We start from the raw sequence: 26,607 nt of genomic DNA, 5'->3' as shown, positions 1-26,607 counted from the left end.
TGAAACCAAAGGGCCCACTGTGTCAGTTACCAATCCCTCACCCCAGCAATCTCCAGTCACTCACTCGTCTAGTGGGATTATCTCCTCGATACAATCCCCTCTTCCCCAAATCTTCTTGCCGAGTGAGAGAGAGATATATATCGAGAGAGAGAAGACTTCGAGAGCGTTAGAGAGAGATGGGCAGCAGTTGCCACATCTTCCTCTCGAACGCGCTCCTTCCACCCTTCTCTAAAAGTAGAAGCAGCTCACGCACAAAAGAAGGTTAGTTCGTTCTCTTTCCCCAATTTTAAGCTTCTTTATTGAGAGATGGTTTTAATCATGAGTGACTGCATCGTTATGTTTACTATCTTAGTTTAATTCATTTCATGGAGTCTAAGAACAGAAGACCTTGCTAGTTTCTTCAGATATTAGTTTCCTGTGAAAGATAAAGCTTTTTAGTGGCCTAATTTGCTTAAAGTTGTTTGCAGCATTGGTAAAATGCCCAGCTTCAGCCAAATCTCATGTCAGCTCCAGTTTAGGCCATGCTAGTGCGAAGCAGGACAACCCTGAGTCGTCATTGGACTCGACGAATGTTAAGGTTGCGTGTCTGCTTGCTTTCCTTTATAATTGAATTGTTTTTTTGTTTTTTGTTTTTTGTTTTTGTTTTCCTCATTATATGGTGCAACCTTGATATGTCACTGCTACTATCCTGACTATGGGATTAATTAACAAGTTTCAAATTTGCTTATTTATTTCTTCATAAACGATGAGCATTGCTATCTTAAGTGGTATTTCATGTTTTCATGGTAATTTAAGTTATAACTATTGATGAGTTATAAAAAAGAATTTGTGTCCAACTATATGCTTACTCTTTGTAAGAGTTGAGAGACTTTCTGAAATTTTCTGATTCCGGTTGTGTTTTTTTTTTCTTAATTTTTTGTGTTCTAGTCTCTTGTGCAGGGTGGACAAGAGATTCCTTCAAGACGAAAATGTCTTGCTTGTTTATGTGCAACTGTTGCATTAATAAATGTTTCAGGCTCTTCTATTTGTGCACCTAGTGCGCAAGCCTTGGGTACGATGGGCGAGCAGTTACCTAATGAAAATGCTGTATGCCGAAATTGTCAGGGAAGTGGTGCTATTATATGTAAGAATACATTCCTTCTTTGTTTGTTTGATTATTTTCTGTCGCAATGTTATATGATCCATTATCCAGTAACTAGTTGATGTGCTGATAGGACTATGTGCTCTTCTATATTTTTGCAATAACTGCATCAGCTCTTTTTGGAATTAGATAATCACAAAGACTAAATGAGTGTAAGATTGTGAACTACATAAAAATGTTGGATTTCATATAAGGGGGAAAAGAGGAAATATGCAGGAAGACCTATGATGAGCAGCAAAATTTGATCTGTTAAACCATGGTGTATGAAGAGGAAGAACTTAAACATATTTTTGCCCTAGTGTTTTATCATCTACAAGACTGATTTATTTAGTTCCAATAATGAAAAGATAGCAGTATCGAATTGACATTAAGATTATCTTTTGAATATTTTAGTACAACCAAATAATATCATTGCTGTTATTTTCAGAAAATGTTCCATTATGAGATCTAGAAACAGCAGGGTCATATTTAAGGTTCTCAACTTGTTGAAAGCAAAGATTTATATGCTGCTGATCTTTAGTTTGTTGGCCAAGAATAGGAGGTGCGCCTACATAGCATGGCCGACATGCCCACCATTTGGAACAAGTTCCATCATTACATGCATAATTATCCAGAGTGAAAGCAAGGCAAATTTTGATCATTATCAATTCTGTCACTGGTTGATAAGTACTAAAGTCCTTCCTTAAAAGGTTGTCTCTAACGAAATTATCAGAAAGTAGATTTATAACAAGCACTGAACATGTTAGTTAAACAAACATCTTGTTCTGATATATGTAGCTGGATCTGATGATTTACTTGCTTTAATTTAGGCGACATGTGTGGCGGCACAGGTAAATGGAAAGCTCTTAACCGAAAGCGAGCAAAAGATGTATACGAGTTTACCGAGTGTCCAAATTGCTACGGTATGTCCTCTATACTGGCTTTGTATGATCTCATATTTACCTTTTTGTTATGGAGGTTGCTCAAGGTTTTATTTGCACTTGCACAAGGATTAGATTGTCCTGTTGTTCATGAACTTTCTAAGGGTCAAGCTTTAATATGTTTGCCATGTAAAGACAGGCTATCAATTATCTGCATACAACATGAAGAATTTGAAAACTTTTAAAAGTGATTTCTACCTTTGTTCCTTGCGTTCATTTCTCAAGTTTAAGGTGTGGTTAATTTGTCCTTACATTTTAAGCATATTACTCTCTCAGTCCAACAGTAGATAGATTGCCGGATTTCATTTCATTGCTTAATTACAAGCTTGTGAGTAGTGAGCACACATGTAATTAGTGAATACACTTCCTTCTTAATTTTTCTATAATATCCCTCAATTCAGTTTCCCTTCATGTTTAGCATTTGCATCACCCTCTCGCTACCCTTCGAAGACAAAGAAAGACCACCGACCAAATTCATTTCCATTGACTGCCGTTAAATTAGGCAGAAGAAAAACAGTGTTATTGCAGGTGCATTATAATTTCCGTTAGACCAAACATTTGAAAAGCAGACCAACCTATGCTTCATCCTTCCAACCATTAGCCGTAGTATGAAATTTGCACTGTCTTAACATATGGTTTTTTATTTTTTTTTATGGAGAAAGTTGTTTAACATAAGATTTGTTATCACCTCCTGCAAATGTGAGAATGAGACAGCATATCTATAATTGTGGCGTAGGTCGTGGAAAGCTTGTTTGCCCAGTTTGTCTAGGAACTGGTTTGCCAAACAACAAGGGACTACTTCGGAGACCTGGAGCGCGGAAGTTACTTGACAAGATGTACAATGGTAAGCTATTACCTGACTCCTAGGTAATTTCCAACCTGGAACAGAGCTTGTCCCTTGTGAGGCAGATGTAATCATTCTTACCACAAGCACACAAAAATTAATAGCAGTCACACAAAGTGCCCTCAAATTTTGACAATTGAGCATTTTTCTTCTACTTACATTGGCAATGTAACAATTAAACTTATGCTTAATCAGTGTATTTATTGTCATTCTTTTCCATTATATTTTTCTGTTATTTGTTCTGGGTTTCATAAATTAATGATCATTTGCAGCAAATGAGAACAGTGACCGATGATACGAGCTTGTATATCTGTTGTCATTATCGATCAATTTGCCACAAGGCATAACATGCTAATAGAAATGCCTGTGGGCATTATAACAAAAACAGAGTTGACAGATTTATCCTGCTTAGAGGTATGAAGTTGAAGGCAGATAGGCATTGAAATAGTTCATCACTTTATTTTGTTTCTGTTTCACAGACAACATTTACGATACCTCGTAAAAGAAATGGATTACAGAAGAATAAATTCCTTACGTTCTTGTGACCGTAAGCAATTCACTAGACCAACAGCTTTGTAAAATGAATGAATTCACGGGCTTAAGTTCTCTTTGTTCATCTCTAGCAAATTGAGCAATTGTCTGCCAAAATGCAATCCAAGAATATGTTTTTATTGCTAAGTGCATATGTTTATTGTCGCCAAGTGCTCGTGGAAGCCATTTGAGACTTCAGGTAGGGAAACTTAAGAGAAATTTCAATATACATGTAAAACGACAGATGATTTAACCAACTCGAATAAAATCTATTTTTTCATTAAAAATTCAATGATTAAGGTGGCATATGCTAAAACCATTAGCGGATAAAACAATATGTCAAAATCATCACAGAAAAGCATTACCCACCAGTTACAATTTGAAATCAACAAAGAGAAATAAAAGCAATCGATTGGTAGAATCACGATTCAATGGATCAAATACATTATATTACAAGTGTCCGAGCATCTGAATGCATAAGCCATACTATGTATGGATGGCAAATGCCAGAATCTCAACTCGGCATCACTCTCGGCAACGTACAGCGCTGACAACGCTACGGAAAGAAGCGCATCAGAGACTCTAATTTATTGCCTGTCTTCCTAAATCAACTCAAAAGGCAAGAAAAAAGAAACATAGAAGAAATTATCCATATTATAAAAAGATCTACAAGAGAAGCTAGACTCAGATCGAAAGATATCGACATTGCTTTATTTTCAAAGCTTCAGCGTTTGATGGTATCTTTACAAAATCATCACTGCCTAGACATACGATCGAATAATATAACCCAAAACACCACAAGAAAAAAAAAAAAAAAGAAATAACAGTGGAAAAGCAACGAAGGGCCTCAGAAATATGAAACGGTGATGCATCAAAGAGACCGGCGATTGCCGGACTTCAGATGGTACGGACAATTATCTCAAATCATCGGCCTATATATTGAAAGAAAAAAAATATATATATAGTGATGCGGCTTAGCAAAGAGGTAGACGAAGAGAGTTGTTGATGGGGGTTTATATAGAACGCAAGGAGAAACCCTACCTAATTCTTGCTACTATTACATAATTGCCCTTGGGGACGTGAGAGTTTTACTTCATGGTTTCGGGCCTTACGAAGCCCAAGACAAGAAGGCTGTTTGCTATTATGGGCCATCTAGTTTTTTTTTTTTTTTTTTTTTCCTCACAAGGGATTAGATTTGATTTATGAACAGCCACACCAAAAAGGAACCTTAGGCTTGAAGGATATATATATATACACCATGCAATATAATTAAGCACGAATGCTAGTTTATATTCAAGAATCTTTTTAGTGCAATTACATCGATATTCCTTGATAAAGAATATATTAATCCACAAAACTTATAGAGCAGTGGAGGGGTATACATAATGATCAGAAGAAGAACAGGAGCAGTACTACAATTCAGTCAGGGAACATGGTCTTGCCCTTGTTTGGAGTTGAGAAGAGGTTGAAGAGCTTTGACGACAATTGTCATGTTAGGTCTAAAGTCAGCTTCATACTGAACGCATAATGCCGCAACTGCTGCTAGCTAAACATCGACAACAAATGCATTATTTTATATAAATCCAACAGTTCACTGATCCTGCTCCACTACCAAATTAACAAAAAAGAAAGAGAGAGAAACAGAAAAAAAAAAAAAAAAAAAACATAGAAAGGGTAAAAGAGTACCTTTGCAACAGCCTTTGGAGGGTAGTCATTGTTGAGTTTAGGATCTACACACTGTTTAACTTTGTCTTCGCTCAACCTTGGAGTTGCCTGATTATAGTTGTAATGTAGGTTAGATAATAACAAGTTTTTGAAAAAAAATCAAAGAGATAGCATCACAAATTCAACCAGTAGACATACCCAAGTAACAAGGCTTTGTTGTCCTTTAGGCATGGTGTGATCTACTGGCTTTCTTCCTGTGAGAAGCTCAAGAAGAATTACACCAAAACTGTAAACATCGCTCTTCTGAGTCAACTGGCCAGTCATAGCATATCTGAGAAATTATAGAACATGAGAAACTGATGCAGTTTCTGATACTTCGATGGTGTCTAGACCAGTCTGTGTTGTATTATATATGCAGATACTGTAATTCAGACATCTGTTAAAAAGTAAAATGCTGCAGTTTATTCAATTTCTTTTGTTTTTCTTGTTGAATGCCAAAGAAGTATCATATGGCACCAAATACAAAATGCTCAGGCCCCAAGGAATCTGGTGAAAAATTCGAGCAATTTTAGAAGGACAGATAAGATGTATCAAGAAACTAGGAAGCAAGAAATGATTGCAATGGTATAGATGCTGAATAAAGAAGCCAACAAGCTGACTTTAAAACAAGTGGATGATGAATTGTATCAAAAAATAAGAACGTGGTTGCATTGTATCAGCCCAGTTGTAAGATAGTTTGTGAAAACGAGAAAAAAAAAAAAGGGTACGTTCAAGGTATCAAAAGGGAAATGTTTCTTATTGAGATGAGAAGAACTAATTTTCCAGGTCAATCGAAACTAATCCAATTGCAGCTGGAAGGCCCGTAGACAGAGATCCAAGAGATAATACAAATATTAAAAAAAAAGGTGAAATCAACTCAACATGAGAATCAGTGAGATATAGGCATAAATCCTGATGTTGATACTACAACTAAATACAGGAATGTGGAGAACAAGTAAAATTAACTTACTCTGGAGCATGATAGCCAAAAGTTCCTAAAACTCGCGTAGAATGTAGACGAGCTGCTGAGTCAGGGGACTGGTTTGTCAGATTAAAATCAGCAATCTTGGAATTATAATCGTCGAAGAGAAGTATGTTGCTGGATCTGACATCTCGATGGACGACTGGGGGCTGAACTTTCTCATGAAGATACTCTAGACCTCTTGCAGCTCCATAAGCTATCTTCACTCGTTGGTTCCAGCTTAAAGCTGGACCAGGTTCAGCACCTTGTACCCCTTTCCTCCCTGCACGAGAAAATGATTCCCCTAGAGCTAACATAGAGCAGCATATTTATTTTCAAGAGAAGAAAGATCAATACAAACATACCATGTAAAGTGTCATGTAATGAACCTTTTGTGGCAAACTGATACACCAGTATCCTGTTACTTTCCTCCAAACAGAAGCCCAACAGCTCCACAAAATACTCGGACTTGAGTTTTGAAACCATTGCCAACTATATCAACCATAACGAGAAGAAACATAACACATTATTATTTATGTTGTACTAGGAGATGTCAATGTCATGCACAAAAAATACACAGAATATGGAAATTCATCTGACTAAAAGTAAAACAGATTCAGAAAATACAATTCACCTGAGCGGTAAAGTCTGAATCGGGCTCTTGTGAGACGGCAGGATCAAGCTTCTTTATTGCAGCATGCTGTCCACTACTTAGAGTTGCATCAAAAACGCGTCCATATGAACCTTCTCCAATTAAGGCCTTCTCGCCGAAGTTATTTGTCATCCTTTTCAGCTCAGCTAATGATATGATCGGTACCTCAATATTCAGAGCCTTTTGGGGACCTCCATTTCTGGCAGCATTAGGAGCTCTTGGATCTCTACCATTACCTATAAGATAAGTTCAAATTCAGCAAAACCTCCAGCATTTTGTGGGGTAAGAATTACCAAAACTTGGCCAAAAGAGGTGTCTGAACAAGTGAAATGTTATTAAATGGGAGAAATTCTGCTATAACAGAAAATCTTAACCAACGTTAATTATCTACATGAAAAAATATGCCCAAATTCTTAACCACCTTGATATCCATTTCAAGGATAGTACCCGCCACCAAAGATATACAGAGAAACACACAGATAGAAAGAACATGTGAAGCATAACATCAAATCATACCGGGGCCATTGCGGTTCGGCTGGGGAATTGCTTGATTAGAAGGTGGGCCAAAAGTTTCCTCTTCTGCGCCTCCACAGCACGACATGTTGATCAACCAGGGCAAAAATCAGCAACGGAAATAGTCAATGTCCCGTTTCACAAATTGGGTTCTCAGCCTGACAAAAATCCAAGAATTGTCAACAATGATCGGAGCGGCTTAGAAGGTTTGAGAAACAAATTGCAGCAAACTTGCGGATGATTTCGTAAATAGAAACGAACAGAACAAGTATCAAATTTAACAAGCTGTGTACCTCTTACAATATGCGCCAAACAAGAGACGAATGAAAAAAAAAAAAAAAATTTAAATTTCACATCAATTAAATATTCAGGGGAACTGTGAAGCAATGTTTCTCAAATCAAAATAATGGATGCGTTTGTATATTTGCGTGTGAAGAGATGGAGAAACTAGCCGTGATTACAAAATTGTCGAATATCCAATGCTGACCACGAGGAGCATCCCCAGTCTAAATTAATCACCACCTTCCCAAACCCATAGAAGAGAAAGGAATCGGTTAGAGAAAGGAAGACGGAAATGGGAAGATCGAGGGGTCTCCCGGGGAAAGCGCTTCTTTATTTGCCAATAAAACATCGTCAACAAATTTAATTATGCATTATAAATATATCCACCCACAAACATACTATATATTACGCAAATAATAATTTGCTTACATGCCACAACTTCGACGTGAATTATAATATTTATTAGTCTACTAACCAACAAAATGTGTCGCAAATCAATCCACGTAACTAATTATTAGGTGATACTTGCCCATTAAGAACACTTGTCCATAGTTCAGCCAATGTCACAAACGTTATTATGTAATCCCCAGCAAAACAAATTGAAATAATAATTTTCTTTTAAAACCTTTGCAGTTATTCTTTTTCTTTTGTGGGAAATAAAATATTTCCTTAGAAGATAAGTTAGGCCTCATGCTGCGATGTTCTTTTTGAAAAGATCACCGCTCAGGGCTATCATGGTAGGGGGTGTAATTGAGCTGAGCCAAGATCTGATCGAGTTTAAATTAAAATTAATTTCAAATATAAATTTATTAGCTTAAGTTAAAATTATTTCAATTCAAATTAATTTTGAACTCGATTAATAAATAAATTTAAATGTTGATTAATTCAAGCTAGATTTCGAACATCATCGACACAAGCTTAAAATAAGGTATAATTTAAAAATATTTATTTGTTAGAAATATCTATGTATTTTAAAAAATTAATAGGATCATAATTTATAACTAAACTTTACAATATCATGGTACATAATTTTGAGCCTATTTGATTGAGTTGGCTCGTGATCAAGCTTGGCTCAACTTATGTTTTAGAAACGAGCTTGATTGAGCCTTATTGAATCGAGCTTGAGCCAACTTGATTATTTTGACATCCCTATATCATGGTAGCTCAATGACCAAGTCCAATTAGTTAATCATAAAAATTATGAGTTCTTTTGAAGCTCTAGTTTAAGTTTGACATTCCTAGCAAGATTAAATTTTTTTTCCTTTATTGAGAGTTGTCTACACGCTCCTCCCTCTTGAGGATGGGAAGGGTTTTTCTTCCATCACTTATTTCATTCGTTTATCTATACTCTTCTTTCTCATCCTTCATCTTTCCTTATTCTTTTTTCTCTCCCATATTTCGTGCTCCATTTCTTTTCCTTTATATTCCTATCCTTCCTTTTATTATCTCTCTTTATCTTTATTTGTGGCTTCCTCCCATCTCTGTTTTGTTTTGGCTGGGGCTATTTGTAGTTGTGATCATCAAGGCCATGGTAACTATTCGCCAAAGATTCCTCCATCCTTCTTAGTGGTCATCTTGCACTGTAGAATCTACCTCCCTTCTCCATATCAATTGTCATCGCTTTCATAGTTGCCATCGCTACCATTGCCGTTATCTTCAGAGTCGCAACAATCATGACTTTTGGTGTTGGCTTTTTGTTTAATTTTTTTCTTTTCCTTAGTTCCGTGTAGGTTTGTTGTGTTAGATGCATCAAATGTTGGTTCAGATCCGATAAGGTCACGGTGGAGTTGATAAGAGCCACCTTTATCATGGAGTTCTGGCATATTTTATTTGTTATTTTTTACTTCGCTCTTTTGGCTTAACACAATACGTTATCTGATGTGTTGTTGATGTCCACCAAGTTTAGGGCTCACTCTAAATTATCTCCCCATTTTTTTTTTTGTATCAACTTATAATATATTGTTCGTAATCTCCTGATTAAAATAAATGATATCTTACCTACAAGCTTTCACTAAAACAAAACATAAAATTTACGAGTTAATGTTACGAAGGACGATATTTAGTAATTATTTTTATAAACATATGATACTAAAGTATAATTAGCCTAATTATGCCTAGTTTTTAAGAGGACTAGTCTAACTATCTAACAGATAATTAACACCTTTATTTAGACAATTAACACCTTTGTTCGACCTATCAATAAGATAATGCTCGGCTGGTTAAAAAAAGCTCATATTATATAAAAATTTTCAGAGTTTGAAATTTAATCACATTAGTATTTAACGAGACATTATTCAGTTTTCACTTTATAAAAGTAAAAAAAAAGCTCCTTTGTACGACCAAGATTAGCCCGATGCCAATGGTCGATAAATAAATAAATAAAGCCTTTTGAAAAAAATAAAATAAATGGTCGATAAATAAAAAGAAAAGGGAATGGTCCAATGAGAACATGACCGTGTCATAGTGAATTGGAAGCATTTACATGTTTTGAATTCAGTATTAGTTCGCTTAAAAAACACTTCCTTCCCTCTCGGCGCTCAAACAAAAAATAAATTTTCCCTCCCAAATGAAAAAAGAAAATGAGAAAAAGTGAAAACGAAATCCCAAAACTGGCCAGACTGGCAAAGTCAAATTCCAGTCCCTCCTCGAAAACCTAGTCCTCGTCGACCTCTTCGTCGCCGGCGGCGGCAATGGACGACCCCAAAACCCTAGATCTCATCAAGGAGCTCGTACTCCGTCTCCTCTCATCATCCTCCTCTTCCGCCACTGAACTCCCCAAAGCCCTCCGCTTCGCCCATCGCCTCCTATCGAGCCGCCTCTCCCCCTCGCTCTCCCCCGATGAGCCCGCCATGGCCGAGGCCATCAAACGCCACCTCGCCGTCTCTGGCCGCTCCTCCGACGCCCTTGCCTTTGCCGATCTCCACTCCAAGCTCGCCGCCCGCTCCTCCTCCCCGGGATCCATCCGCAATCGCTGGGCCCTCCTCTACCTACTTAAATCCCTCTCCAACTCCTCCTCCGCCATCGGCGTCACAACCATCGCCGGAGGCCTTCCTGTCCTCCCCCTCGACGACCACAACCCTCCTCCTCCCACTGCCAAGAAAACCCTAGCCTCTTCCGGCGGCGTCCTCCTTGTCTCCAAGGATCCCGAGAACATTCGCGAGATCGCGCTACGCGAGTACGCCGAGCTCGTCATGGACGAGGCCGAGGTCTCGGAATCTGCTCTTGTGAGGGACGTGCTTTACGCCTGCCAGGGGATCGACGGCCGGTACGTGCGGTTCGACAAGTCATCGGACGGCTACGATCTGCCGGAGTCGCTCAAGCTGCCAAGATCCACGAGGACGATGGTTCGAAAGCTTTGTGAGCTTGGTTGGTTGTTTAGGAAAGTTAGGGGTTACATCACCGAGAGTATGGGCTTGTTTCCAGCAGAGGAAGTAGGGACCGTCGGCCAAGCTTTCTGCTCTGCTCTCCAAGATGAGCTCTCCGATTACTATAGACTCTTGGCAGTGCTCGAATCGCATTCCTTGAACCCAATCCCAACCCCCGGCTCCGATTCAGGTGTACCGGGAAACTACCTTTCTCTGCGGCGCCTTGCAGTCTGGCTCACCGAACCTATGGTCAGGATGCGGCTAATGGCAGTTTTGGTCGATGGGTGCCGAGCTTTGCGGGGTGGGGCAATGGCTGGAGCAATTCATTCTCAGGCAAAGCATGGCGATCCTCTGGTTCAGGATTTCATGGGCAGGCTTCTCCCAAGGGTGTGTTCGCCTCTTTTTGAGATGGTCAGGGGCTGGGTTTTGGAAGGGGAGCTGGAGGATGTTTTTGCGGAATTCTTTATAGTGAGCCAGCCTGTCAAGGTTGAGTCTTTGTGGCGAGAAGGTTACTGCATCCAGTCAGCGATGCTCCCATCTTTCATTTCTCCCACGCTGGCACAGGGAATTCTTAGGACGGGGAAATCTATAAACTTCCTTCGAGTGTGTTGTGAGGATACTGGGTGGGCTGATGCTGCTGCGGATGCTGCAGCACATGTGGGAACTACTACAAGAAGAGGCGGCCTCGGGTATGGGGAGATTGATGCGTTGGAGGCTCTCGTGGTTGAGGCAGCAAAGAGAATTGATCAGCATTTGATGAATGTAATCCATAAGCGGTATAGATTCAGGGACCATTGCCTTGCGATCAAGCGGTACTTGCTTCTTGGGCAGGGTGACTTTGTGCAATACTTGATGGATGTTGTCGGCCCAGAATTATCAGAGCCAGCCAACACGATTAGCTCCTTCCAGTTAGCAGGGCTGCTTGAAACAGCAATCCGAGCATCCAATGCACAATATGATGATCGTGATATACTTGACCGTCTAAAGGTCAAAATGATGGATCATAGAGATGGGGATAGAGGGTGGGATGTTTTCTCTCTTGAGTACGATGCAAGAGCGCCTCTGGACACTGTTTTTACCGCATCGGTCATGAAGCGGTACCTTAAAATCTTCAATTTCCTATGGAAACTTAAACGGAATGATCATGCTTTGACAGGTGTATGGAAGTTGATGAAACCAAATCGTATAATTTCCTCTATTTTTGCGAAGGAAGGTGCCGCCTTTAAGACACAGTTCATTTCAATTTTGCGGAAGTGCCAAGTGCTATGGAATGAAATGAACCATTTTATGACAAACTTCCAATACTATATAATGTTTGAAGTCCTTGAGGTTTCATGGGCATGTTTCTCTGAAGAAATGGATGCTGCAAAGGATTTAGACGATTTACTCATTGCACATGATAAGTATCTCAATTCGATTGTGGAGAAGTCTCTTCTTGGTGACCGATCCCAAAGCACACTTAGAACTCTATTTGCATTGTTTGACATCATATTGCGGTTTCGGAGCCATGCTGACCGATGGTTTGAACGTTTATATGAATTGCAAGTGAGGTAACTCGGATTTGCATTTATCTTTTTGGGTGTCCTTACATAAAGTTATATCATTAAAACTATTTGGTTCATATAGAGTCTAATATTGGAATTTTTCAGAGGAAGGGATAAATCCAGGTCAAAATCAAAAGAACCAGGCTCATGGTTTGATGGGGGAAGAAAAGCCGTGATCCAGCTTGCTGGAGAACTTTTTCAGAAAATGGGTGAAGACTTGGACACTATTGCTAAAGAGTATTCAGCATCTCTCAGTGCTTTTATTTCTCAGTTGCCAATGCAGCAGCATGTTGATTTAAAGTTCCTCCTGTTCCGTCTGGACTTCACTGAGTACTATAGCCGGCTTTCCGCTCATAATTGAATATCTGAATGTGCAAATGCAGTGATGCAGAAGCATTGAAGTTTAGTCCTTGATTGTTGTGTGCTTGTTTATTTTTCTTTTGCTCAGCAATTCGGACTGATGATTCACCTTGTTCATTTCACGTATCTAGGTAAGGTAACTCTTACTCTCGTTTTATTAGTTGATGTGCGTCTGTTCTCTATTTGCATCTTGTTTCACCTGTGTTATGAAGTTCTCTTTAGAACCCTTTCTTCTCTCTTGCAGATGCTTATCGGTTCATACCACAAAGTTGCCTCTAAACAAGCTTAAGATAATATTTTAAGGTAATTTAGTTCCGTACTTCTGTTTAACTTCTGGATCTCAATCTTATGATATCTTTGTCATGTATTTGGTCTTTCTCTTGATTTATTGGTATTTATCTATGTATAGTTTGGAGATTTCTCCTTCCTAAGTTTGTAATTCTCCAAGTAATTAATGAATATTAGTTTTTGTAGTAATCCCCATGTGCAATGAAGCACGGACACGGACACGGACACGGACACGACACGATACGGACACGGCGACATGGCAAATTTTGAAAATATAGGACACGGACACGGCATAGGACACGGCGAAATAAATAAATAAATAAATAAAATAAAAAATTATCTAAAGTAAAAATTTGTAATCTAGTAGTGTTAAACATACATCAAGCTATAAGAACTAAGAAGTATCATTCAAAAAGAAGTACACATGAAGCTGTAAGAACTAATTTAAAGATAATAACAAAATTGAAAGACAATCAAATGCCTCATTGCCTTCATCAACAAAACATGTCCTACTATCCAAGTAACTGAGTTCCACAAAAGTTTTAAAACTAACAATCATTACAAAATAGCAACATAAGGTAGATCATTCATCTTCAACTGCCTCGTTGCCTTCATCAACAAACATTATAGTCTCTAAATCCGGTTCATCAATTGAGAGATCAAAGAAACTCCAACATTCCCGCACCATTAAAGGAATCATAAGAATCTCCTCCAACATCCCACATCTTGGTCTCCTCTCTTAAATAATCTGGAGATCTCCTTGATAGAAGGCGAAGATTAGTATGCACATATACTAAATCTTCACTCTTTTGTGGAGTTATCTTGTTTCTTTTCAATGAATGGATGAAAGAATAGGTGCTCCAGTTCCTCTCACAACCTCCGAAGAAGAGCAAGGTTGCCCAAGTAACCTAAGTGCTAAATTACGAAGAATAGGAGCGAAGCACCATGAGCAACCCACCACATGTTTGGATCAAACTCATTTCTATCTCGCTATTGAATCATACTCAAGAAAACTTTTGGTTGATGTGGAGAAACTAGTATACTCTTGGTATGCCATTTTTCGTTCTTCTGCATTTGGAAATAACCTTTTTAAGAATTTGTTTCTCATATTAGAAATTTCCAAATCCTTATGCGGTGGTACACGATTTGGATCCTCTTGAATCCATGATGAGCTATAATACCTATTAACATAATCATATAATTAGTAAACAATAACAATGAAAGAACAATAAAACTTTTAATCATAAGATAGAAATTAAATTAACCTTGGATTCAAAGAATGTGCTAAGCAATGTAATGGTGTATTGCTTTTATCTCATCTATTCACTAGGATCTTATGCACCACTGAATAAAAAATAGATTCATCGCCTTCTTTCTTGTTTTCATACATAAATATGATTGTCTTCACCTTTTCAATCATTGTATCCCACATTTCATATATCAAATGTAAGCATGGTTTATCTGTGTCTGCAACCCGTAGCATACTGTATATAGGCTCTGTGAAAGCAAGTATATATTCAATTTTATCCCACCAAATGTCATCAAGGACTTTATCTTTGATAAACTGTGCTTTGCCAATATCATCTTCCCTATAAGAACTCCATTTATCACTGATTACCATTGATTGAAGACCCTTCTTGATCTTTCTAAATCTTTTCAACATTATAATCACCGAAGCAAACCGAGTCTCCGCAATAGCAAGCAATTTTAAGTTGACAAATTCATTAAAAATAGCCAACCTCATTGAATGTTGCATGATGAAATTTTTTATGCACATTACATCCCCTGCAATTACTGAAATCCAGCTACACTCATCAAACACAATCTCATTTGCCTCGGTGTTTTTTGCTGCACATATGTTCTTCAAAGCTAGGTTGAGAGTGTGAACTACACATGGAGTCCAAAAATGTGAGAAAACCTTGCTTCAAGAAGCATCCCCGCCGCCTTACAAACAGTGCATTATCTCGTAACTACTTGGACTACATTATGAGGTCCAACCTCTTCAATGATTTTAATGATCAAATTAGAGATAAAAATTTGTCTTTATATTCTCCTTCACAATTCACAGCTCTTTAAGAACATAGGCCCACTCTCGAGTCACCGCTAAAAAATTTATAAGCGGTCTCCTCTGTGCATCAGTCCAACCATCACATACAATACTCACCCCTTTTTCTCCCCATGTGCTTCTAATAGGGTTTAGCAACATTTCAATATTTGCTCTCTCTTGTTGAAGTAGTGTAGTTCTCAACATATTGTAGCCAGGGGGCACAAATCCAGAAATATTATTATTTGCTGCAAATTGAAAGGCTCTAACATAGTGAGGGTTTCTTGCCGATGAAAAGGCAACCAGTGAATAAAACATTCTTGCAATCTCACAATATAATTGATTGCGAGCACCAGAATTAAATAACTTCTCAATAGGTGTCATTCCTGTTGCTCTTTTTTTTCTTGATGTCCCTCCCATATCAAAACCTACACCTCCAACTGAGCTACTAGAAGATGCCGCTTGTCCAAATTTTGGCAAAGGAATTTGTTTAGGCATCGAATTTTTAATTTTCATTTCGGCAATATCAACAATCCTTTTCATTTCCATAACATGTTCATTACTCACTTTTGGACAACCTCTAATTCCATGCCCACTAATTTTCAGCAAATGAGCCTTTACTCTATAATATGATCCCTTGTAGACTTGTTGACAATAATTGCATCTAAAATTATGATTTCCTCCACCTTCTCCCAATTTCTCCATCTTAGTAACATATCTCCACAAGGGCATTATCATCCACAGACGATACAATTTTGACTAGAATCAGAATTATTTTCGGTATTCATTTTTCTTCAATCGCAATAAAACTACATTAGTAAAGAGATATGTATTAGCATTTAGCAGATTAACAATTTAATAGACAGAGATTAAAGAAGCTTTAATATAATTTAACAATTTAATAACAGAGGCAGTGAGAGAGAATGAGAGAGAGAGACAGTGAGACAGAGAGAATGAGAGAGAGAGAGACAGTGAGACAGAGAATGGGAGATTGAGAGAGGAAGAGACAGTGAGAGCGAGAGAGAATGAGAGAGAGAGACAGTGAGACAGAGAGAGAATGAGAGAGAGAGACAGTGAGACAGAGAGAGAATGAGAGAGAGAGACAGTGAGACAGAGAGAGAATGAGAGAGAGAGACAGTGAGACAGAGAGAATGAGAGAGAGACAGTGAGACAGAGAGAGGGAGGGAGAGACAGTGAGAGCGAGAGAGAATGAGAGAGAGAGAGACAAAGAGACGAGAGAGAATGAGAGAGAGAGAGACAAAGAGACGAGAGAGAGAATGAGAGAGAGAGAGAGACAAAGTGAGACAGAGAGAGAATGAGAGCGTGGAGTGAGACAAATGAGAGAGAGCGAGAATGAGAGATTGGGAGAGAAGGAGGAAGAGACAGAGAGAGACAGAGAGAGAGTGAGACGGCGAGAGAGAGAGAGACAAAGAATGAGAGAGGGAGGAAGATATGGGGAGAGAGACATAGACAGGGAGGGAGAGACAGAAAATGTGAGAGAGTGAGACATCGAGAGAGTGAGACAGCGAGAGAGCGAGAGAGAGAGAGGGAGGGAGGAAGAGACAGAGAATGTGAGAGAGAGAAAGGGAGGGAGGAAGATACAGGGAGAGAGAGACAGAGACAGGGAGGCAATGGAGGGCGGGAGTGAGGAAGAGACGGAGAGAGAGAGAGAGAGAGACAGAGACAGGGAGAGAGAAGAACCTGCGTCCTCGCCGCACTCGCTCCGTCGGCCGTCGCACTCGCTCCGTCGGCCGTCGCACTCGCTCAGCTGCTCGTCGCTCGGTAGCTGCTCGAGGGTTTTAGGGCTTCGATCGCTCAACAGTGAAGGTAAGGTTTATTATCGGGTTTGGATCCGGGTTGATAACATTCGATCAAACCCCGACCCGACCCGTTAAACAATATCTAAAATACCGCCCGTGTCCCCGCCCGTGTCCCAACAGTGTCCGATTTTCTTTTTTTCTTTTTTTTTTAGGAAACTCTGGACACGTGTCCCATGCGTGTCCGACGCGTGTCCGTGTCCGACACGTGTCGGACACGGACACCTCTTCCTGGGAGAGGTGTCGGTGCTTCATTGCCCATGTGTGATCTACTGATCTTTATTCGCAATTAATCCAAATGCATCTAACTATGGCAATAAAAGATCACTTTGTGTGCTTTCCCATGAGGATTCCAGTCAGGGAAGTGACTTACAATAATACAACAATGTTGTGTACATCTTACCCTTCCCAACATACATGAGAAAAGTGATATATTGCTTTTTCAGATTTCTCAATTAGGTTTGAACCATCAAGTCGATCCTCAAGCACATTTTATTTTTGTATTGTTATCTTATCATGTGATTGTGCATTTTCTTAATTTGTTGTTATTATGTTTGCCAATAGATGAGATCTTCTTTGCTAATAAGAACTTTGGGACCACTTTTGTCTAAACAAGAGGACAACTTTTTCAACAATTGACTTTTTATGGCTTTTATCACCTTATAATGCATTATTCCTGAATCTGTTGTGTGTTTCCTGGCCACAATTTTAATTGAGCTTGATTAGAGATCAGAACATTTACACTACTATTATCTAATTCTTCACTTATGTCCATCCATTAATTATGTCTTCCATTCTTCAGACTGGATATGGGCCTTATCTGAATGTTGTCACCAGAGCACATAGAGTTTCTTCTCGCTAATAAGTTGTTACTCTTTATTAATAACAAGATCTACTGTGGCTTTGCATGATTAGGAAGATGAAAATTGTGTGCCTGGTCATTTATTCAACACGTGTGACAAGATCCTCTGGACCAAATATACTGCTAATTTTTGCATCGAGTAACTTGAGTTTCTTCCACGTCAGTTACCTAATATCACTCTTGTAAGACTTTGCCAAAAATTAGTAAAAGCCGGTTGTGCAGACTGGACAGAGGCCTTGTATCTTGTTTGATTTGCCATTGGAGCCCCTTTTGAATGCTCAAATTCAACGGTGCCATCTTTTTCATTCTCTGCAGAAGTGTTTGCATTTTCTGCCATTTTTGTAAGTCATTGTGTTTAATTTTAAATTGGAGGAGTGCTTTGATCCAACCTGCATCTTTTATATCTCCTATATTTAATATATTATGTGTCTACTTCATGGAAGGTAAGCAGCTATAACTTTGTACAGAGGCCCAGATCAAATTGTTTCTCCAGCTTAAGTTCACTTTCCTCTATGACCCATCTTCTAAGTTTAAGCATTAAAAACCTCTGGAAAAAAATTACATGAAGGGTACAAAAACTACATCTTTCAACAGCTTAAAAATTTTCAGAGGGAAGAATATTCTTTGCACTGCAAGGCATCATTAACTGGTAACTTTTCTAACGAGTAAAAAAGGTTGTGTGACCATGTCATTTCCAGATTGGCTTTGTAAATCCTCTTTTGACAGACTTTTTGTAGAATTGCTTGTTTAGCAGGCAATTTTTCTTTGGATGCAGCTGGAACTGATACATTTTCAAGTGAAAACTGTGGATTTTCAGTCAAGACTTAAATTAAGTTTGTAAAATGCTCGTAGTTTATACTTTGGGATACTTGGTGCACTACAAAAGTTTCAAGCGTTTGTAGGAAATCAGTCACGAATTTGTAGGAAATTTATTTTTCACTCTGTAAAACATATTCTTCTCTGCCTTGCTCTTAATTGAAATTAATGGCCTAGAGTCAAGAGGTATATACAAACATTCATGTTCTTAGTAATTAGCTTTGGTGATCAGATTGATTGGTTATGTTAGGCTACTACTCTTTACATTATATCTGCTGTTATGCAGTTTCGTGGACACAATTTTAACCCATCTTTGCTTGTTTGAGCTAGGGGTGCTACCAAGACACTTCCACCTATATATTTTTCAAGGTGCATTTGTAGCATGAAGGCAACCTGAGCTTGCCTGAAGCCAATATGGATTATGGAGGCACACAAAGATGTTATCTGCAACAATCATCGGATTCCTATTGCTTAGCTGTGTTCTTGTGCTAGTGTGAGACATGGATGTATATGTTCTTCCTTGTGTATAACCTTCAGGATTTTTTCACAGATATACTTCGAGGTCAATATCATATTTGTACCTTATGCCATCATCTTGGGAATTACAGGTGTCGAAGTGAAATATTTATCTGGCGACTGGCATCACCTCGTGCATTTGATTTCCTTTTTCTTTTCACCTTACAGGGAGCCGGAAGCTATTTTCTTTTTTCTATTTCAAGTTTGAGGTTGACAATGTTTGATAGATACAGTTGCTTTAGTTCTTAAGAAATTAAAAGCTTGGAAACATATCATCAAGTAAAACATAAAGCAGGGTGCGGGTGCGTTCAAGCTGCTTAAATGAGATTAGTGTGGTACTGGACATGACAATCGAACAACAAAGGGAAAAAGAATGTTTGCATACAAGTAATTGATTTTTATCTGAACAGCTAACAGGTCTATTATGCATTCACTGTCCGGACCATTTAAACCAAATCTCATTTATGTTAAGAGAGTAATCTTTGAAACTTAAGATGTCTATCAGTGGAAGAACATGAAGCGATACAGAATGTGGTGAATGTCATATAAAATTTGACACATTTCTCTTGAGTCTAGACCATCTTCTCTATGAATACACTCCAACCTATGTGCGAATGTCATATAAAATTTGACACATTTTTAATCACCTTAGATGGACCTAAGGGGTATGCAGAGGTAGGAGCATACGACAATAAATTATAGTCATTTAACTACTATAAAAATTATCATGTACAGAGAAAAAACTGTCAACAGAGAATTAACACCAGCAATGCTCAAGAAAAATAAACGACCACAATATTTAGAATTAACACAAGAATAATGCAAACTTGAAACATGGGATACCTATTTCAGTTCCACTGATAAACATGATGCCCATATAAATGAAAGTCAAAGAAAGAAATTGTATCATTAACGATACTACTTCAGTTTATTTTCCAAAAAATGATATTGTTAGCCACATGGTATACTATAATATAAGACACTAATAAGTGCACAGAGAGTCTTGTCTGGCCACTTTAGATATCAATGGCTTCCAAATAATAGTTGATTTTCACCATCTTTCTTCTACTGATGAATCTTCCCATAGGCATAACACAAAGATACAGATACAATACAGCAATGGTGAAAAGGGCATCTTTAATTTCTTCCTGTCACCTAAGACAATATAAAATTAATCACTCTCCTAGGAGATCTATACCTTATTCAAATAGGGAAACTGAAATCCTAGGAGAAAATCTGAACATCTCAGCCAACTTCAAGACCTATATCCAAAATGGTAACTAACTATTTAAGTTGGAACTGAAGAGTAAAGACTACCAACCATCAAGACACCTGCAAAGAGCTGACTGTTTGATATGATATAACTTGCAAAAGTATCATAACTTTGGATAAAAGATAAAGAATTCACAAGTAATGAATCTAATGATACGATTTTCACTTTCTCCGAGCAAATCAATCAACTCTGTATAATAGGGAAAAACTATGAAAATAACAGTGAAGGTCTTCAATTAGTCATAAAGTTTAGTTGCAAGGGGATTTTAACAAAAGGCACAAGCACTAACAAATCAGTATGATAAATGCGTGTACACAGAACTCAAATTTCACACATTTTTTTTGTTCAAATCACTAGTTACTTCAACAAGGCTTGACTTCTTAAAAGTAAAATCTCTTTTCAAAATGCTTTAGATTCCAAAGCCAAAGACGGCACGTATCTTGTGAAAGATGAGCTCTCTCCAGCCCCTCTCTGTGTTCTCCGCCACTGTCTCATTACCATACCTATAAGAAAACCAATTACCCAAACTTAGGAAACTACAAACCTACTAGCAAACAATTGAATCTACTGAAAACTAGAAAGGAAATTACTTGTCCTCCTCTGGCACATCAGTCTGTGTTAGCTTTATGATGGTAACTCCTGGTTCTGGCTCATCAAATATTAGCTTCACCTGCATTTGATAAAAAAAATGGATCAATAAGGTCTCCACAGTCATTGGCAATAAGAATACGTAGCAGGATGTGCTGCATAGCCAAGATGCACAATCTATTCGCATGCGGTTCTCAATCGCTTTTAAAGAAAAAAAACTGAGCTAACATTTCAGTGGAATGTAGAATTAGAGCTACCTACAGTGCAACTACTGGCATGCTAAAAGCCCCTACGCCAATTACCATTAACAACAAAAGGAAGCATTTGTAAGCAAGAACATAAGAAACAATGCATCCACCTTCGAATAAATCCCATCGGGCCAGCTTCCAGACCTCCACTTCTGCACAATCAACTTACCATCCTGCAATTCCTCATTCACCCCGGTGATAGATCCATCAAAGATACTAAACTGACCGCCAACCTCCTTACTAATCCTGGCATTGCTCTGAGTGAACCCTTTCCATCTATTCTCATCCATCAAAATCTCATACATATCCTTCGCCCTACAATAGAATCTCTCCGTCAAAGTTATCGTCTTGAACCCCTCCTTTTCCTTCTTCTTCTCCTTCTTTTTCTCCGCTACAGCCGCCAAAGATGCTGAGGTAGCCTTAAAAGCCGGCGCAGAGGTCTTCGATGCAGAAGCTGGCCTTTTGGTTTCTAGCTCATCCTTTGCGGGCCCCCCCTTGGCCATGGCTTCCACGTAAGCCCTTATCTTCTCGAGAATTAGGGATTTCCCCTTCGCAAGGAATGCTTCCTTGATCCGGCGGCCGACCGGACCATCGTCATCGCGGACGATGATTCTAACCTCCGGATCCTCTTCGGCGTTCTCGTCAGCGAGGTAGGGAACCTCTAGGGTTCCGGATACCTTGGCGGCGGAGGAGTCACGTACCTCAGCCTCCCAGGAGAGGGAAAGGGAGAGCTCGTAGCCAGGAATGACCTTGCCCTTGCGGACGTTGACGTAGGCCTCGCCGTCTAGCTTGTCAAGGGTCTTCGTGCGGATCACGAGGTCGCCCTCCCCGTCGAGGAGGGTGAGGTTGGAAAGAAGGGAGGAGAGGAGAGAGCGCGACCACTCGAGGCAGTCGCGCTCCGCCCAGTGCCAGTTGTGGACGTTGGTGCCGTCGGGGCGGTCCTCCACGATCCAGCGCTTGTCGCCCTCTCCGTACTTGGCCATGGATTAGCTAGGGCTTCGGAAAAGAGCAAAAGCCAAAAGGGCGTCGGAGAAGAAGGCAAGATGTTCGGTAGAATGCGTGAAAGAGTATAGGAGAGATTAATTTAGGATAGAGCGGCTTCTGGATGCTTCAGTGCAGAATAGTCTGGAAATTCCCACCCACGTTTCCTTTGAATAGCTGAGATGCATGTGCAATACACGTGTGCTAGTCTAAATCCAATGTTGCATTTAGGTTGTTTCTTGATAGTAGTAAAAAATGGATGTTGTGTTGTGTTGTGTTGTGAGACGAATGATCTAACTGACAAATTTGGGTCTTATATCTCGGAGTGCTCATTGTTAAGTTCATTTTAGCCTATCAATTTGTAAATGTAACAAATTGCAATTATCCCTAGGGTTAATTACTGATAGATGGGAAGTACTTGAGTCTAGCAGGGTCAACGAAGTCACCAGTCACCAGTCACCAATGACCCTCAGGGTAATCCAGATGATCTCCACCGTTCATCTCCATCCCCTCCGTCCCCTCTGTCCCAATAAGTCAAATCAATACAAAAGCACCATCGCGGGAACTCGGGAACAAGCAAAGGATTCCATGCCTCCGCTCACGCCCTCTCCCCGTGACCTCCCACTCTCGATGGCAAACACCCGCAAATCTCATCCCCGGTTCAGAAGAACGTCCCCGAGAAAGATCACGAGGAAGAAGGCTGCAGCGATCGCCACGAGAGAAGACGGCGATGGCGCCAGAGCTGCCGTGCCTCCACAGTTGCCTTTCTTTCCGGAATCGGCGGCGGTTTTACCCCAAAGTTTCTTCGAGGTCGACTCCCTCGAACTCGCTCCACGGCTCCTCGGAAAGTTTCTTCGTCGCGACGAGGTTGTTCTCCAGATCACGGAGGTAGAGCTATCAAATTTCTCCAAAAAGAAAACCCTAGCTTCCCCATTGAGAAAGATTTGTGCGTAATTTTAGTTGACAATTCGATTCCTTGGTGCTTGATGACTGCATAGGTCGAAGCGTATAGGCCGAATGATTCGGCATGTCACGGCAGGTTTGGTATCACTTCGCGCACCGCTCCAGTGGTAATTAAGATCATTTGCATCTAAACTTTGTTGGTGTCTTTTTTTTTTTATCTATTCGATCATATTCTTATGGCAATGCATACGGCATACCCAATTCAAATATGTTTGGTTTGCTAAAATTATTTGATCGCGTTAGTATTTATCTGTAAATCATAATTAATGAGTCTGGTGGTTTTGGTGGGAATAGTTTGGGCCCGGAGGTCATGCTTATGTGTATCTCTGCTATGGCCTTCACATGATGCTGAACATTGTAGCTGATAAGAAAGGAATGGGCGCGGCAGTGTTGATCCGCTCGTGTGCTCCTGTTAGTGGTATGCAAATACCATTGCTTCGATTCTTTTTTATTTTAATTTATTTAATCTCTCGACTTATTTGAGTGCTGCCTTCTCTATTGCTTTAGTGTGCGTTACTAACATTTGAGGATGGGTTAATTTCCACTGCATATATCAGTTAGTTAAAGTGATTACTTATGTTGTAGAAGTTGGCTCTGTCATGAGATTCTTATTTTGGTAGAACTGTATTTTATCTTCTCATTCCTATGATGCCTGAGACTGGGCTTTAGCCTTGATCATGGAGAGGAGCAAAGCAGAAAGGGAATTTAAGAGATTCATGTAAGCCCGTTATTTAAAGAAAATTTGCTAACTAGCAGTAATGCTAAGATAAGCATATATAACTTTTAAGGCATTTATGTGGCGATCTTCAGATTTCATAGCATATGTTCTGGAAAAATTAGCAAACTACGATTCTACAAGATAATGAAAACATGGTCAAATTTATGTTGCTAACTTGTTTTCAGTTACACACTTTTCCATCTTTCATTACTGTTCTTGTTTATCCAATTACTACACTAATTGTCAAGAGATAAAAACTAATATACCTGATTTTTTTTATCAGGTAGAAATTGCATACAATTGAGATTCGAATAAAAATTCTCTAGAAGCCTGAAACTGATGAGTGAATCTTTCATGTACTAAAAAATACAGGTTTCAGAAAATTTATTTCATGTTTGGTGTCCTTTTATCTTTTCCTTAATACAACTCATGCATCCTAGCTAGTTTACTTTTCATCTCTCTAATTTTTCTTGTTTATTCTGTTCTCGTACTTTTTACATAATTTATGTCCTAAAATATTGACAATTCAAATCAAAAGCCTCTATGACTAGCCAGATATATCTTTTACTGGAAAATTGGCATAACTTTATCAGTCAATTTTGTCGTCGTTACCATTGGACATTTCACATTTAACTAGATGATAAGGGCGGTGCTTTGTACAATGACCATCACTGATTATTGCATCAACAAGACCTGCTCTGGAGTCTGATGGAATTCTCAGATGTGAGACAATTGCTTGTCATATACCAAGGGGTCATTAATCTTAATGCTCCATTTGTCGTCATCTTTTAGGTGCTAAAATTATCACTAGTGGAGCATCTTACATCCATTTTATCCTCTGCTTATGTATAAGACTTGCTATTTTAACTTCTAAGTCATTCTGGTGGGAAGAGTATGCTCTTTCTCTTCAGAAAATGGTTACTGAATCTAATCATTAACTGCAGGTTTGGAGATCATTCAAGAACGGCGAGGTCAGAAGACTGAGAAGCCTATCCTACTAACAGGGCCAGGAAAGGTTTATAAGCTCTCTGCAGAAATACCAGAATATCTATTTTCCAAAATATTCAATTTAATTGACTTGAAATTAGTGCATATAGATCATTTATGTGAATTGTAATATTTCAGTTTCTTAGATTTTGAAAATTATCCATCTTGATTTGCACTGGATCATTAGGGAGATTTAATTTATCTTCCGATAAGCTGGTTATGGATCACGCTCTTGTAACAAGTAATTATTTACAATGACCTTTTTGTAGGAGTTTTATCAGAACTGTTTACATCAAGTGAAAAGTCTATTTTTATGACAACTGAGAATTACTGACTACTCTAAAAGTTTAAGTTGTTTAAAGAAATTATATTCTAACACTTTTCTCACTTCTAAAATATTTTGTAGGCCCATGAGGTAGATTTTACTTAAATATTTGGATATTTCATATTTTAATAGTAGATGGGTCCAACAAGATTCAAACTCAAGACTTCTATTGTGGTTACATAATAACTCACTAACTGCTCTGAAAATTTAAGTTGATAGATAACAATAATTTTTAATTTTTAATTTTTAATTTATTATATTTTAAAAGCAACGAAGAGTTCTAACCATTGGAAGCCTATGTACATATAACCCTTTATGCCCTTGTTTAAAAAAAAAAAACTGTATATCAAATCTATAATAACATTTAATGAGCCACCTAGATTTTAGATGCTTTGGCTATAGCGAAGTATTTCTTTATTCTTTACTCTGTCAGTTAGTGTTTTGAGTCCTAGGAGAAAATTTGTTAGATGTTTATGAAATGTACATTGTTCAATCTGAAATCTAGAAGTGCCCGCAAGTTACAAACTCTCTCTTGGTAATGGCCCACTGCTTCGGCTTGATTATCTTGTTGAGAATAGGGCAATTATTACAAGTTATAGTACCATGCTGCTCCTTATAGTGAGAATGCAACTTTTGTCTTCATAATTGTTTTCTTAATTATTTCAATTGCCAGGTTGGGCAAGCGCTAGGGATATCGACTGCATTGTCAAACCATCCTCTCTACAAACCTGGTACTATTGCCTTGTCTCTGAGATCCATCCAACACTCAAATACTTTTCAAGTTCGATTTTACGTGACCTTGTTTTGGCTAAAGATCTACTCCAACAGGTGGTTTGGAAGTATTAGATGGGCCTCAACCAGAAAGCATTTTGATCGGTCCCCGGGTGGGCATCAATTATGCTCTGCCGGAGCATGTCGCCGCACCATGGAGGTTCGCCATTGCCGGCAGTCCGTGGATTAGTGCCCCAAAAATCACCCTCCGCTTGCCATGAATACTTGAGGCAATTGTAGATTGAGCATTCACTTAGTACTGCGTACTGTGGCTATGTATAGACGCATTTTGTTGATGACACCAGGAAATCCTCGCCATTGTTTTGTTTGTATCTTGTGGCATATATTGTTTGAAGTAAAAGAGCTACTAAGCAGTGGGAGGAGCAGTATTAGCTTGTTTGAATCAAAGCATCAAAATTAATCAAACTAGGATAGAAGTTAAACCAAATGTAATAGAGAAAGCCAGACAAAAGTATAGTATACAAGAAAAATTACCAAAACTGACTAATCGTCGCCTGAGAGATTCGAACTCTCGCGGGGAAACCCCATGTACTTAGCAGGCACACGCCTTAACCACTCGGCCAAAGCGACGG

At 38.9% G+C, this 26,607-nt stretch overlaps 5 protein-coding genes, 2 non-coding genes and 1 pseudogene across 11 annotated transcripts; 3 read left to right on the top strand and 5 right to left on the bottom strand.

The window, feature by feature from the left end:
• The first annotated feature begins 56 nt into the window (after positions 1-56).
• On the top strand, positions 57-3,127 carry LOC140791079 (protein PHOTOSYSTEM I ASSEMBLY 2, chloroplastic). 2 transcript variants are annotated; one of them, XM_073141475.1, is made up of 5 exons: positions 57-261; positions 468-577; positions 940-1,123; positions 1,951-2,043; positions 2,798-3,127. In XM_073141475.1, the coding sequence occupies exons 1-5, from the start codon at positions 177-179 to the stop codon at positions 2,926-2,928; spliced, it is 603 nt and encodes a 200-aa protein (XP_072997576.1). In that variant the 5' UTR covers positions 57-176; the 3' UTR covers positions 2,929-3,127. The 2 variants fall into 2 exon arrangements, with proteins under 2 accessions (XP_072997576.1, XP_072997567.1); XM_073141466.1 differs by having other exon boundaries at positions 928-1,123.
• A 1,151-nt stretch (positions 3,128-4,278) lies between these two features.
• LOC140780818 (small nucleolar RNA snoR117) lies at positions 4,279-4,369 on the bottom strand. The gene has a single exon (XR_012107580.1). It is a non-coding gene; the product is annotated as a small nucleolar RNA snoR117 (small nucleolar RNA).
• A 333-nt stretch (positions 4,370-4,702) lies between these two features.
• On the bottom strand, positions 4,703-7,901 carry LOC140795650 (probable protein kinase At2g41970). Of its 2 annotated transcripts, none has more exons than XM_073148338.1 (8): positions 7,728-7,901; positions 7,270-7,424; positions 6,736-6,989; positions 6,467-6,593; positions 6,111-6,384; positions 5,300-5,432; positions 5,123-5,209; positions 4,703-4,982 (listed from the first exon to the last, which is right to left on the bottom strand). In XM_073148338.1, the coding sequence occupies exons 2-8, from the start codon at positions 7,352-7,354 to the stop codon at positions 4,860-4,862; spliced, it is 1,083 nt and encodes a 360-aa protein (XP_073004439.1). In that variant the 5' UTR covers positions 7,355-7,424; positions 7,728-7,901; the 3' UTR covers positions 4,703-4,859. The 2 variants fall into 2 exon arrangements, with proteins under 2 accessions (XP_073004439.1, XP_073004448.1); XM_073148347.1 differs by having other exon boundaries at positions 7,719-7,890.
• A 2,170-nt stretch (positions 7,902-10,071) lies between these two features.
• On the top strand, positions 10,072-19,298 carry LOC140781651 (gamma-tubulin complex component 3). Of its 2 annotated transcripts, none has more exons than XM_073127736.1 (4): positions 10,072-12,463; positions 12,563-12,948; positions 13,062-13,120; positions 18,975-19,298. In XM_073127736.1, exons 1-2 carry the CDS (start codon positions 10,239-10,241, stop codon positions 12,816-12,818), a joined length of 2,481 nt encoding a protein of 826 aa, XP_072983837.1. In that variant the 5' UTR covers positions 10,072-10,238; the 3' UTR covers positions 12,819-12,948; positions 13,062-13,120; positions 18,975-19,298. The 2 variants fall into 2 exon arrangements, with proteins under 2 accessions (XP_072983837.1, XP_072983845.1); XM_073127744.1 differs by having other exon boundaries at positions 12,563-12,953.
• Positions 14,377-17,033, bottom strand: LOC140781664 (uncharacterized; annotated as a pseudogene).
• Positions 19,299-20,643: 1,345 nt separating the features above from the next.
• Positions 20,644-22,538, bottom strand: LOC140781672 (uncharacterized). The gene is made up of 3 exons (XM_073127764.1): positions 21,380-22,538; positions 21,024-21,103; positions 20,644-20,936 (listed from the first exon to the last, which is right to left on the bottom strand). The coding sequence occupies exons 1-3, from the start codon at positions 22,250-22,252 to the stop codon at positions 20,843-20,845; spliced, it is 1,047 nt and encodes a 348-aa protein (XP_072983865.1). The 5' UTR covers positions 22,253-22,538; the 3' UTR covers positions 20,644-20,842.
• Positions 22,539-22,697: 159 nt separating this feature from the next.
• On the top strand, positions 22,698-26,400 carry LOC140781680 (DNA-3-methyladenine glycosylase). 2 transcript variants are annotated; one of them, XM_073127776.1, is made up of 6 exons: positions 22,698-23,138; positions 23,249-23,320; positions 23,508-23,631; positions 24,876-24,946; positions 25,917-25,974; positions 26,072-26,400. In XM_073127776.1, exons 1-6 carry the CDS (start codon positions 22,713-22,715, stop codon positions 26,233-26,235), a joined length of 915 nt encoding a protein of 304 aa, XP_072983877.1. In that variant the 5' UTR covers positions 22,698-22,712; the 3' UTR covers positions 26,236-26,400. The 2 variants fall into 2 exon arrangements, with proteins under 2 accessions (XP_072983877.1, XP_072983885.1); XM_073127784.1 differs by having other exon boundaries at positions 26,058-26,400.
• Positions 26,401-26,523: 123 nt separating this feature from the next.
• On the bottom strand, positions 26,524-26,605 carry TRNAS-GCU (transfer RNA serine (anticodon GCU)). Its single transcript has one exon. It is a non-coding gene; the product is annotated as a tRNA-Ser (tRNA).
• Between the last annotated feature and the right edge of the window lie 2 nt (positions 26,606-26,607).

Source organism: Typha latifolia, chromosome 1, assembly GCF_019914945.1.
Source record: "Typha latifolia isolate L0001 chromosome 1, TyphaL0001v2, whole genome shotgun sequence".
In the NCBI taxonomy this organism is placed as follows: Eukaryota; Viridiplantae; Streptophyta; class Magnoliopsida; order Poales; family Typhaceae; genus Typha; species Typha latifolia.
Note: the sequence above shows the minus strand (reverse complement) of the source record. Positions and strands in the feature narration are given on the sequence as shown.

Coding starts and splice junctions, on each gene's coding strand:
- LOC140781651 (XM_073127736.1), top strand. CDS start 10,239: ATGGACGACCCCAAAACCCTAGATCTCATCAAGGAGCTCGTACTCCGT. Junction 12,464..12,562: donor TTATATGAATTGCAAGTGAG/GTAACTCGGATT, acceptor GGAATTTTTCAG/AGGAAGGGATAAATCCAGGT.
- LOC140795650 (XM_073148338.1), bottom strand. CDS start 7,354: ATGTCGTGCTGTGGAGGCGCAGAAGAGGAAACTTTTGGCCCACCTTCT. Junction 5,210..5,299: donor AACAAAGCCTTGTTACTTGG/GTATGTCTACTG, acceptor AACTATAATCAG/GCAACTCCAAGGTTGAGCGA. Junction 4,983..5,122: donor CTCCAAAGGCTGTTGCAAAG/GTACTCTTTTAC, acceptor GTCGATGTTTAG/CTAGCAGCAGTTGCGGCATT.
- LOC140791079 (XM_073141466.1), top strand. CDS start 177: ATGGGCAGCAGTTGCCACATCTTCCTCTCGAACGCGCTCCTTCCACCC. Junction 262..467: donor CAGCTCACGCACAAAAGAAG/GTTAGTTCGTTC, acceptor AGTTGTTTGCAG/CATTGGTAAAATGCCCAGCT. Junction 578..927: donor TGGACTCGACGAATGTTAAG/GTTGCGTGTCTG, acceptor TTTGTGTTCTAG/TCTCTTGTGCAGGGTGGACA.
- LOC140781680 (XM_073127776.1), top strand. CDS start 22,713: ATGACCCTCAGGGTAATCCAGATGATCTCCACCGTTCATCTCCATCCC. Junction 23,139..23,248: donor TTGTTCTCCAGATCACGGAG/GTAGAGCTATCA, acceptor ATGACTGCATAG/GTCGAAGCGTATAGGCCGAA. Junction 23,632..24,875: donor CTCGTGTGCTCCTGTTAGTG/GTATGCAAATAC, acceptor CATTAACTGCAG/GTTTGGAGATCATTCAAGAA.
- LOC140781672 (XM_073127764.1), bottom strand. CDS start 22,252: ATGGCCAAGTACGGAGAGGGCGACAAGCGCTGGATCGTGGAGGACCGC. Junction 21,104..21,379: donor CCGATGGGATTTATTCGAAG/GTGGATGCATTG, acceptor TATCAAATGCAG/GTGAAGCTAATATTTGATGA. Junction 20,937..21,023: donor GATGTGCCAGAGGAGGACAA/GTAATTTCCTTT, acceptor GTTTTCTTATAG/GTATGGTAATGAGACAGTGG.